The sequence below is a fragment of the Cenococcum geophilum genome (genome assembly GCF_001692895.1).
Source record: "Cenococcum geophilum 1.58 unplaced genomic scaffold K441scaffold_18, whole genome shotgun sequence".
NCBI classification, from domain to species: domain Eukaryota; kingdom Fungi; phylum Ascomycota; class Dothideomycetes; order Gloniales; family Gloniaceae; genus Cenococcum; species Cenococcum geophilum.
This window is the reverse complement of record NW_027137576.1, coordinates 1414167-1426003: the sequence shown is the minus strand read 5'-3', so window position 1 is coordinate 1426003 and position 11837 is coordinate 1414167. Positions and strand designations below refer to the sequence as shown.

General features: G+C 48.1%; 1 protein-coding gene across 1 annotated transcript; it reads left to right on the top strand.

Annotated features, from left to right (window-relative positions):
• Positions 1–1718: 1718 nt before the first annotated feature.
• On the top strand, positions 1719–3761 carry K441DRAFT_557311 (uncharacterized protein; the record flags this gene model as incomplete). The annotated part of the gene is made up of 5 exons (XM_067643371.1): positions 1719–2397; positions 2453–2514; positions 2569–2754; positions 2804–3197; positions 3286–3761. 5 exons carry the CDS (start codon positions 1719–1721, stop codon positions 3759–3761), a joined length of 1797 nt encoding a protein of 598 aa, XP_067504598.1.
• Between the last annotated feature and the right edge of the window lie 8076 nt (positions 3762–11837).

Sequence of the window (11837 nt, the reverse complement as noted above, 5' to 3'; positions counted from 1 at the left end):
ATGTCAAGATGAAGCCGCAGGACATGGGAATAGATAATAAGAAATTTGTTTACAACGGCCTTGGTTGGCCGGATCTAGACTTCGAAGAAACACCTGTCGCTTTGAGTGGGGAGGTAAAGAGGGATGGTGTTGACGTACACGCAAAGTGGCAGAGACAAGGCTTCTTGGGGAAAGTCTAGAAGGTAAGTGCCGACGATCTGTGAACACCAGGATCTTCCTTACAGGGCTTACCAGGCTTCAAGTGTGTTCAAATGCAAACAAGGAAATATAACGATAGTTGGAGACAAAGTGAATTATGCGAAAACGACAGGTAAGTGGTACCAAACCATAAGGTAGAGGTCCGTGAAGAAATCGGTGCATAACACCGATCCGCGGACTGTGGCCCTTTCGTTTCAAGTCCATGCTTAAAGTGCCGAAAGTATTGAGACACTGACGACTTGGTGTTTTCAAGGCTTGACCTCAACATGACTCGAAGAAGTGGGATAGCGAGCGCTCCTGCTTGCGTATGCGGTGCTATTTCGGATTGACACTACTGCAGCTAAAACAACTTCAGTCCTGAAGAGCGATGCGGCTTCCTGTTCAAACAACGAACGGGTTGGTGGCGGTAAGTGATGGTGCACACGCGGGTGAGAATCGCAGGCTCTCTGCATATTTTTGCTGTTGCGATGAGGGGTTCCTTCAATGAACCGCAGCCGCACACGCAACCGGCGAGATGGCTTTCGCAGTCGCAAAGAAAAGTGGACGTATGGCATGATGTTTCGAGTCCGTGACCAGGCCATCAAACGGACGTACGTAGACGGCTTTCGGTGGAGAATGAGGGGGATAGATAAAGGTTCCTATCGCCACGAGAAACTGACGCGTTCTCAAGGGCAGCAAATGAGAGGGCGAATACCGGGAGATTTGAAACGGGCCCTCCGAGCAACGACCAGGGGGCCCTCTGGGGGAAAATCCTGCGCAGCCAGCCGGTGGGTCGGAGGGAAGTGGCGTGTTTCAGAGCGCTAGGCCGGGCGCCCTTCCGCAAATCAACGGGGGAAGCTCCAGCGTCGTGGCGCTGCTCCAGTGCCGCCCAGCGCATTGCGTTCCTGGAAGCCAAGCAACGCTGTCGTTGATCTGCTCCTTGCAACCCTTCACTAACGACAATCAAAGCCAAACTCCCTTTACATTCATTCCAGAGTCCTTTCTGTTGCTCATTTTGCCAGTGTTCCCTCCTTTGAATTCTGCATTCCTTCCTCCAGCTCTGTCTGCCTGGCCAGCTCTGTCGTGGAGGATCCCTTTTTCTCACAACCATTAGCCAGGACGGCTGCTTGTCACTTCACCTTTCCCCTTGCGTCCACTTCTTGATTAAATCTCTTCGATTGTTCTAGACGTGGCACGTCGTTCGCCTTCCCAATTGCACAAGCACGCACCGAGGAACCTCGAATTACCAAGGTAGGCGACAGTCACGACGCATTGTACCTAATATCGCCGGCCACTAGGCTTGTCATTTTCCCGCACAACCCACTGCCAGACTTGACCAGCGCGCCATCTAGTTTGGCTGCATCACTCATTCAATTTTTGCTTCTGTCCCTTTCTGTCTGTTGCTGGTCAAGGCAGATTGATCCTAGTACTTGCCCTCCGCTGTTGCGATCTACTCCACAGTAAAGCACCTTTGATTCATAAGGTGGATCGTCTCGAGTCACTGCCAGCCGTACCACACTTCAATACTTCGTTTTAGAGCAATGACTACAACCAATATCCTCCGATGGACATCTATCGCAGTCTTGGCAGGCCTCGTTACGGCCGAAGGTAGTCCATCAGGTGGAGCACAACAAGGGCCAACTCCCGCTGACTTGGAGAACACCGACATTTCCTACTGGCTCGGATGGATTTGGGTGGCCATTATAGGATCTTTCATCGTCTATCAAGTTGTCTTCCACTTCATACGCTATGTCAGAACAGTTGCTTGCCTTAGCAATGAGACACAACGCTACTTCGCCGCTCCCAGCGTCATGTTCGGGCGATTCAAGAAATACTTTCTGGATGCACCCCTTTTCAGAACCCGCCATCATCGGGAGTTTAAGCTGTCGACCGCTATCAACGTTGGAACACTGCCCAGCCGTCTTCAAATGGCCTTTTTAATTGGATACTTTGGCACCAATGTCGCATTTTGCGTCATCAGTATCAACTGGAGTGGAACATACAAAGAAGTTGCAAGTGAATTCCGTAATCGCACCGGTGTTCTCGCTGTCGTGAACATGATTCCACTATTCCTTCTCGCCGGACGAAATAACCCCTTTATTACGTTCTGCGGCATCTCGTTTGACACATTCAACCTCATCCATCGCTGGTTTGGACGAATTGTTGTGCTTGAGGCCATTGCTCACTCATTTGCGTTTATCGCTAGCAAGGTACATTCAAGTAAGGAAAACCAATATTTCGCTTTCAAAAACCGTCAGCAGCTAATCAAATACAGCTGGGTGGAAATCCTTGGCAGCAACCATCAAACACAGCGACATGATTATGTGGGGAGTTGTCGTAAGTCACGACCACAACAAGAGTCGAAGGGTAAATGATTAACTGGCATTCCAGGGCACGGCCTCGTTTGTTTTCATCCTGTTGCACTCTCCATCTGCCATCCGCCACGCTTTCTACGAGACTTTCCTTCACTTCCACATTGCAGCCGTATCTCTCGCAGTTGCTGCGGTATGGATTCATCTAAAGGAACTTCCGCAGCTTAGAATTATGTATGGTGTTGTGTCTCTATGGGTTTTCGAAGTGAGTAAGAATGTCCTCTTAACCGAACATCAATTAATTGTAAAAACAGCGAACCTGCCGTCTCATCCTGATCATTATGCGTAATGTCGGCAGCGGTGGCACAAAAGCCGACGTCGAGGTCCTTCCGGGCGATGCTGTACGCGTTACTATCCGCATGGCTCGCCCATGGAAGTTCCGGCCCGGCCAACACGCCTACATCTATATGCCATCCGTTGGGCTCTGGACCAACCATCCATTCTCGCTCGCCTGGAGCGACGAAGAGGAGGACCTCAGTGAAGAGAAAGGGCTGGCCATGAATCGTCAGGATATCCTGGAAATGCGCAAGACGAGTGTCTCTATGATCATCCGCCGTCGCACTGGTTTCACCGAGAGACTATTCAAGAAGGCTGATCTCTCACCAGCTGGTAAATTTACCACCTCCGCATTAATTGAAGGGCCATACGGTAAGCTCACCCTGCTCTATTATGACTTCTAGAAAAGATTTCATACACTGCAAAAGAGTGAAACATGTGACTAACTCCCATCAATTAGGCGGCGAAAACCTTACATCCTATGGCACTGTCATGCTCTGGGCCGCTGGTATTGGTATTACACACCAAGTGCCGCACGTACGGGATATTGTTGCCAGCTTCGCTAACGGCACCACTGCAACCCGTCGACTTACGCTCGTCTGGATTATCCAGTCTCCTGAGCACCTCGAATGGATCCGTTCATGGATGACAACTATTCTCTCCATGCCGCGCCGTCGTGACGTGCTCAAGATTCTCCTTTTCGTTACCCGTCCACGCTCCACTAAGGAGATCCACTCCCCCAGCTCCTCCGTCCAGATGTTCCCTGGTAAACCCAACGTCCAGGCGCTTATCGACCAGGAGATGCAGGAGGGCGTTGGCGCCGCCTGCGTGAGTGTGTGCGGCACTGGCGGGCTTGCCGACGACGTGCGGCGCGCTGTGCGGATGAGAGAAACGGTGTGGAACGTCGATTTCCGCGAGGAGAGCTTCTCATGGTAGACCTACGAGACGGCCAGCAGAAAGGAGGTCACTGGGCAATTTATATCTCGATTTCCTGATACTTTTTAGCGATTGGCTCTGGGATGCGTCCCACTCCTTTAATAACCCCTGCGCATAACGGCGTGCCTGCCTAAATAGTGTGTTGTGATGTTTTTTCTCACTTCCCCATTTTTGTGGCCCCGTACACAACCATCTCGGTCTACGTAAATGTCATGAGCGGAATCTCCTTTTGAGCTGCTGTTTTTCTCTTCCTTTCTCTTTACTGTAACTTGTTTCGCCTTTGTTCAGGGGTGGACGCGCGGCGGGCGCAATTCATATTCACAGCAAAGGCAAGCACAACTAGCCTTTACTTAGACTCGGCATTTTTCGTGCGAACGAAACCTGCAAATTCTTGCATTTGGGACTACTTTTGGGATGAAGCTGGAGTTGTGTTCCGTAGTTGTATATACTAGCTGGGCTACGTAGAAGTTACGATATCGAAGATGTGGTACCTATAAGTTGTGCGCTTTTTCTTACGGGTGCAGTTATCTGATGCTGCGATTGTCTGATTACGAGTCCTGCAACTACGCTGCGGAGCCAGGGAGCAAGCTGGGGCCCCCCCTTTTCACCCGTTCCCCCAGTTGATGGCAGCAGTGCTGGGGGACACTACAGCCGCGTCTGCATCTCGCACACAACATGCACTCCAAGCCCTCGCGATCGCCATTTAGATCTACGTTCCCTCGCACTGCTGCATGCGTAGTGACAGCAGTGAGCCGTGCAATCTACGGAGCAGCGCCTCTGCCAACCGTGCTACTCCGTCCATCCTCCTGCTACCCAAACGACGAAGCGCCGAGTGACGAGATTGCGCATAGCCCTAAAATGCTTGCCATGTTGCAGGTCGCGCTCACGCGGGCCCAGCGATATTGGAATATCGGACAACGACTCTCAAAAACGAGCAGCGGGCGCCGTAGATACTGATTGCTGGGTAGGGCACACCCGAGCGAGGGCGATGAGCAGGAATGCGGCATGCGCGGCTAGGCGGTGGGGGATGAGCGAGCGGTCGTGTGGTTGGTGGTTAGTAGTCTATGGCGTGTGGGCCTTGTGAGTGGTGTCACGGGCAGATGTCAGTGCTACAGCGGCAGTGAAACACCCAGTTGGCTGCTGGCGTGTACAACATGTATGCGCGGCAGATCCCCCCATACTCGAAGCGGGTTGACGCATATTACGTTGTATGCGTGTGCAAGGACGGCAAGGTCATGGGGGTGGGTTATGGCGAGATATTGTGGAGTCGCGGTGGTTTGTCAAATATTTGTGGGGCTTGGATAATGCGAGAGGTGGTCATGTTGTAAATTTGATTTGTTTTTTCTGTTTCTTGCAAATGTTTGGGCCTGGTGAAAGATCGGTGGTGCAAGGGGCCTGACTTTATCCTATTCTGCCGCGGGTCTGGATTTGCCGCGTCTTCTGAGCAGGCCGTCTGGGTGCTGGCATGGGTGTCGAGGCGGATAAACGAGGTCGTGATATTTAAAATCTGTGAGTTTTTCCTGGATAGAAACGGTTTGAGGCGACGCGTGCGCTTTGTGGGGCTAATATGCCTCTGATGAAATTTGTGGGGTCTCACTGAGTACGGCGACTTTAATGCGCTGCAATTATCCCTTAACCCGCTAGCGTCCACGGAGTAAGTGGTCCGTGCAGAACACCAAATCCAAACGCGTACGGAGGACGGCCCAGAAAGAAATTTCCCCTTCCTATTTGGGAAAAGCGCGGTTTTAGTGCCAAGACCACACCAAAATATACTGAATTTTTGACTTCGAGCTTTGTAAAAGCAACTCTATGCCAACTTTTTGATAGAATCTACTCACTTAATCGCTTATAATATCCTCTATATACCTTCTACTGTTTTCCCTACTATTTTTAAGCCTAAAATGCCTTACTACGGCCTTGTAACGAGGGCGCAGGCCGTAGTAATAAAGGCTTTAGGTACACCCCTAAAACTAATTACTTAAATTACTGGGATTAGCGGTAGGCACATCCGTAACCTAGCAAAAAAGGCAGTAGAGAATAGTTAGAACGCAAATTGGGTTCTCCTTAATAACCACCTTAAGGATAAGCCCCGCATAGGGCGTACTAAAAAGATTACCCCTAATATTAAGCAGAGAGTTGTTAACGCCGTTATATACAATTGTTACGGGCGTAAAAAAAGCAGTAAAAAAATCGCTCGCGAAATAGGTATCTCTGCGGCGTCTATTTAAATTATACTTAAAAAGCACAGCTTCTGTAAAATAAAGCTAATAAGAAAGCCTGGATTAACTGCAGCTATAAAGAACAAACGATATAGATTTGCACTGGCTTATCGTTATTAGACGTTGGAAGATTGGAAGGCTATAATTTGGTTGGATAAAACGAGCGTCGTTTTAGGCCACCGTCAAGGGGGCTATTAAGTATGGCGACGATTGAATGAGGCCTACGTACGTAGCTGCGTACGAGAACGGTGGAAGGGGTACTCTAAGTTTATGTTTTAGGGTTACTTTATGTCAGGGCACTGAGCAGGCTGATGGAATGATACATATGATGCTCTATGAGGAAGAATCTTAGGGGCTTGAAGACCCCGAGAAGATATCTACACGGTGGCCCGCGCGCTGTTACGTGACACGTCGCTGAGCTCAAAGAGACTGCCTAAGTACCCCCCCCTACCAACACACCCCCCTAGGCTCTATAAGCTCTAGCGAATAGGAAACTCCTCCGGGATAACTATACCATGCTTTGTAAGGTTGTGGTTAACAGGTAGGGGTAGTACAAGTAGTAAAAATGTAATTGGGAAAATGGAAATTTAGAATATCGACGACGCTTGATCGCCCGTCTCCCATGCTGAAAAGTAGTATTAGTGAGCTTTTGAAAATTGAAACTGAGTCGATTTGCATTAATTCCGGGGTTCCGCCGGTCGTAGTATGATTTCCTAATTAGGCCCAGGTGACTTTAGTGGCACTAATACCTTCTTTGATTGCCTTATAGGCGTCCTTTGGTAAGCTTTCGTTAAGCCGTCTGCTGGCTAATCCATGCTCGGTATATGGTGTAGTTTAATCCTACCCCGTTTAATATCCTTGCGGAGCTTGATATCTGTATAGTGGTCCTTTAGTCTTTTTACGAATTGATACATTATGACCTTCTTGTGTTGAGTCGTCTTAACAGTCAGTGTTTGCCGCCAGTGAGGAGCCTCTAGTAACTGTAGGGCTTCCTTTAACATTCGCGGTATCTTGATCTTGTACGGAGCTCTTAGATGAGGCTCCGGAGGGGTTGGCTGTATTTGTGCGTAAGATGAGCATGCGACTGCCGTATAAGAGACCTTCTTTGGTTGAGCAGCCTCTGTCTCTATAGCCCCCTTAAGCTGTTGATTAATTTGATAGACGCCGCTGTTATTAGAATCGACATCGTCCTGATCGTCGCCTTTTATAATCGTTGGTATTTTGCTCTCCCTGCCTACGAGGAGAGAATTAGCAGCTGATTGCCGTGCTGCCTCCTTCGTGGTAGGTGTAGTTTGAGAGATTTGGCGCTTTGCCGTTAAGGCGTGCGTAATATATTAAGGCTTTGAAGCCTATTGAACGACATATAAGCCGTTCTTACAAGTCGCTTTGCCTACTACTAAGTTGTTAGAGAACCTCCGAATTGTACGGCTACCTGTTTCCTTGTTGGACCTAATGTAGAGCTTCTTGCGCTTTTTAAGGGACGACTCCAATAGGAGCTTGTAGGGTAATTTGGGTGCATAGTAGGCCTTAGTGGTTACCGTACAGGTGTTACCGTCGTCTATTAGTAAGGGTATATGTACCGTCCCTTTGCCAATTGTATAGTGGATAGTCCACCCTAATGTTCCTATTTCGTAAGGTGGTAATAGAGTTGTGTATTTAATAAACTGACTTTGTTCATTACTTATTGTAATATTAGAACAGGAATTAAGGAACCAGTTGTCCTGATTGCTGTCGCCTAAGTTGTTGACTATGGCTATGCTGCTGATGAATAGGCCTTCTGCTGAGCCTCTACCTGTCGTTCCGACTTAATGATTTAATGTAGTCTCCGCCCCTTCTTCCTGGGGTGGATCTATGCATAATATATGCTTTTTGTAAGGCCTCTACGCCGGATATTGAAGCTCCGGGTGAAGGTAGAAACACCTCTCTTTATCGCTAGGGTACTTGCCATTGCAATGTAAGTAGCGCTTAAGTTCCTTTTCTTCTGAATTAGATTTTGGTTGATCATCTTTAGATGGGTTCTTGCTGACTAAGGACATCGCGGTGGAGGTAGCTGGCCGAGTACGACTCTCGTCCATAAGGTCGCTCACCAGCTCCTCTATTGTAATAAGGTCTTCCTCCCTTGTAACTCTCCTAGCTGCTTCTCAACGATTAGCTGTCTAAATAGGGAACTCCTCCTCTACCGCGTGAAGCAATTGGGCGTGCGCCTGCTTCCTTAATATCGGCATTGACGCTATAATCGATTTTCTTATACCCGAGATAAAAGCTTCCGTGTAGGCTTCGAGCGAGGTGTAGTCTTTATAACTAAGATTGAGCCATTAATTCCATATCTGGTAGTTATGAATGAGACCTTACGCGGTGTATAGTGATCGAATCGAATCAAGTAAATCCTTGATGGAGTCGCGCGGCTTGCCTAATGCAGCAAGTCGATCGCGAATTGATTCCGACACTGCGCCCTCAATTACCTCAAGTCCCGTTATCTGTTTATAACGCCAATCTCTATACTCGTCCGTCTGCGGAGGTGGCTCTACAGCCGTACCTTGTATCATTGGTAGGAGGTCATAAAGCTCAAGTCGTTGTACGATTCAACGATACCATTCTTCGTAATTGCTCTCCCCTTTTAATGCAGGAACAGCCCCAAGAGAGCTATAGTATTCCTTTTTCTGTACTATGTCCGCCATGATATATAATCAACCAGTTTAACCGTATCGTGCGTAGCGTGTATTTATATTAGTTTGTTTTAAATTTCTATCGCACTATGCCGGCTCCAAATTCGAGGGTTTATGGCTTCGTGTCAACCAATTAATTAAATAAAATAGCAGCTAATAGAGCTTTAATGGAAGCTGCAAGAGGGCTCATAACCTATTAGGGCACTGAGCAGGCTAATGGAATGATACATATAATGCTCTATAAGGAAGAATCTCAGGGGCTCGAAGACCCCAAGAAGATATCTACACGGTGGCCCGCGCGCTATCACGTGACACGTCGCTAAGCTCAAAGAGACTGCCCAAGTACCCCCCCCTACCAACACTTTATATACGACTTTAAAGGCCCTTACTATATTTGGAAGCCCTAAATAAAGAAGGAATTTAACAAATTAAAATCTATTATTAAGATCTGGAATTAAGCTCTAAAGCTAAAGGTATATAAGGCCTAAAAAAAGAATTAAGTAGCTAAAAGGAGTTTATATAAACTATATTATAAGAGGCAAATAGGCGGCGCTCTTACTAAATAGAAATTTACGGTGTTATACGGAGCTTTAACTCGATTAGATGGAGGTGGAATTAACTAGTGGCAATATTTAATAAATATTTTAATACTAAAACTTCTTCCGTTTACCCAGAGTCTTATATATTTAAATCCTAATACGATTATATAGGAAGACAAGGCTACTGCTTATATTGTAAAGATTTACTAAACCTACTTTAACGCCTGCGAGATTTAACGTCTTTTTTGGCTAGGTAATTCGCCTAATCTAAATATAATTAAGCCCTATTGGGGCTACCTCATCAGCAAAATGTTTGTGCCTCCTGACAGTACTGACAGCTCCTGACAGCTCCTGTCAGGGCTGTCAGGAGCTCCAGGAGACACTCACACTCGGCATCCTGTCAGGAACCTGTCAGGAGGTCGCCCGGACCACCAGGACCACCAGGACCTCCAGGACCTCCAGGACCTCCAGGGCCATCAGGACCATTAGGACCATCAGGACCATCAGGACAACAATAAAAATTCTAGATTTAAAAATAAGGTATATTAACACTCCAGTATTTGCAGCTAGTCAAAAAATACAAAATTAATTTAATTATATATAATCTAAATAATCCAAATTAATCTCTCCTGTCTACCGCCTGTGTCTGTCATGGAGCTCTACGATCGCTCGGGCGTCGGGCGATCGACTGAGGAGCCTCTCGCGGAGGCTCCAAATCGTCGATCGGCGGTGTCTGCCTGTCCTACCTGTCTGTGCCTGCCTGTGCCTGTCGTGCCTACCTGTCTATGCCTACCTGTCTGTATCTGTAATTCGGGGGAGAGGTCGGCCCGATCGAAGGCTCTGCTTGATTCGATTGCGATTGATTGTATTGATTCGAATCGTTCTCCATGGGCGTTCGTTGGCTGTACNTTTGAACGGTGGTCGTCTGGGGTGCCTCCCTAGGAGGCCTTGATTCGATTTGATTCGGTAATAGGCTGATATCGAGGCTCTGGTTCGATTCGATCGATCGATCGAATCGATCGTGGTGTTCGCTGGCTGGTCGTTCGAACGATTATCGTCTGGTTCTGACGACGGTCCTCTCCTACTTGCCTGCCTACCTGCCTGCCTACCTACCTACTTACCTACCTACCTACCTACCTACCTGCCTGCCTGTGTCAGTATCTAATTTAATTCGGGGGAGAGGTCGGCCCGATCNAAGGCTCTAATTGATCCAGGTCGTTCTCTATGGCCGTTCGCTAGCTGTACATTCGAACGGTAGTCGTCTAGGGTGCCTCCCTAGGAGGCCNTGATACGATTCGGTAATGGGCNAATATCAAATTCGATTAATCGATCAATTGAATCGTTCGTGGTCTTCGCTAGCTGGTTGTTCGAAAGGTTGTCGTCTAGTTCTTGTAACGGTCGTCTGGTTCTGGCGACGGTCGTCTGGTTGGCGACGGTCGTCCTGGTTTTGGCGACGGTCCTCTGCTGGCTGCCGTTCTAGTGCCTCCTAAGGGAGGATGTAAGGAAGGGTAAAGAATGGGGTGACTGCAAAGGGGGTAACTTGGCAGAGCACGTGTAGGCTATCGGGAATATAGCGGGGACCCGATAGCACTGTGTGTCGCGCGCACGCGCACATAGGGTCGTGTCGCATTAGGGGGGAGTATCCCATGGGGGGGTACAACAGTGGGGAGGGGTCGCATTGGGGGGGTGTCTTGAGGGGTGTGCATAGGAGGTGTCGCTTTGGGGGGGGTTGGGAGGGTGTCGCTTAGGGGTATCCTGTCAGGAACCTGACAGGACGATCAGGAAAATTAAGATCCTGCCAGGAGCCTGTCAGGAACGATCAGGAAATACTAGTTTCCTGTCAGGACCCTGACAGGACCGTAAGAGGACGATCAGGAAATCAAAGATCCTGCCAGGAGCCTGTCAGGACGACCAGGACGATCAGGAAAATCAAAATCCTGCCAGGAGCCTGCCAGGAGCCTACCAGGACGATCAGGACCTCCAGGAAAGTCAAAATCCTGTCAGGAGGCCTCCAGGATCTTGGCACCCCAACAAAATGCTGATGCTAAAACGGATTACTATAAAAAGAGGCCTACTTACCTCCCGCGCAGCTGCAGAGAAGGCTTAGCTTAGAGCTTAGCAAGATCTTAAGTAGTGGCGAATTTAGCAGTGGATTGAGAGGATCTTTTACCATATTGAGAAGATTATAGAACTTAAAGGAGGCAATAATTATAGAGAGGGAGCAGATAAAAAGCAGCGAAGCCAAAAGCAGCTCCGTAAGGAAGCTAATTATAAGCTCTCTATAATTGTTAAGGTGCTTAAAACGGGCTACGAGATATTACGCAATTACTATGGTCTACCTAACGCCTATCTATAATTCTTCCTACCTACGCAGAGCCGTAAGGAAATTAAGGAGATCACTGAGGAAGACTGGCAAAAATTAGCTAATTTGGTTGTTCCAAATCGACGTTAGAACACTTAAGGCTCTGGCTTAATTGCAGATCGACAGCTCTATAACCAGAGACTTTAAAGAAACGATCGTAATTAGGTAATTAAACGGGTAGAGAGCCAGGCAGTAAGCTAAGAATAATAGAGGCAACTAAGGCCTTAAAACCCTCGAAAGCCTGTAGAATATAAGGTGCGGTGGAACGAGGTCAATCAGGTAAATGCTAG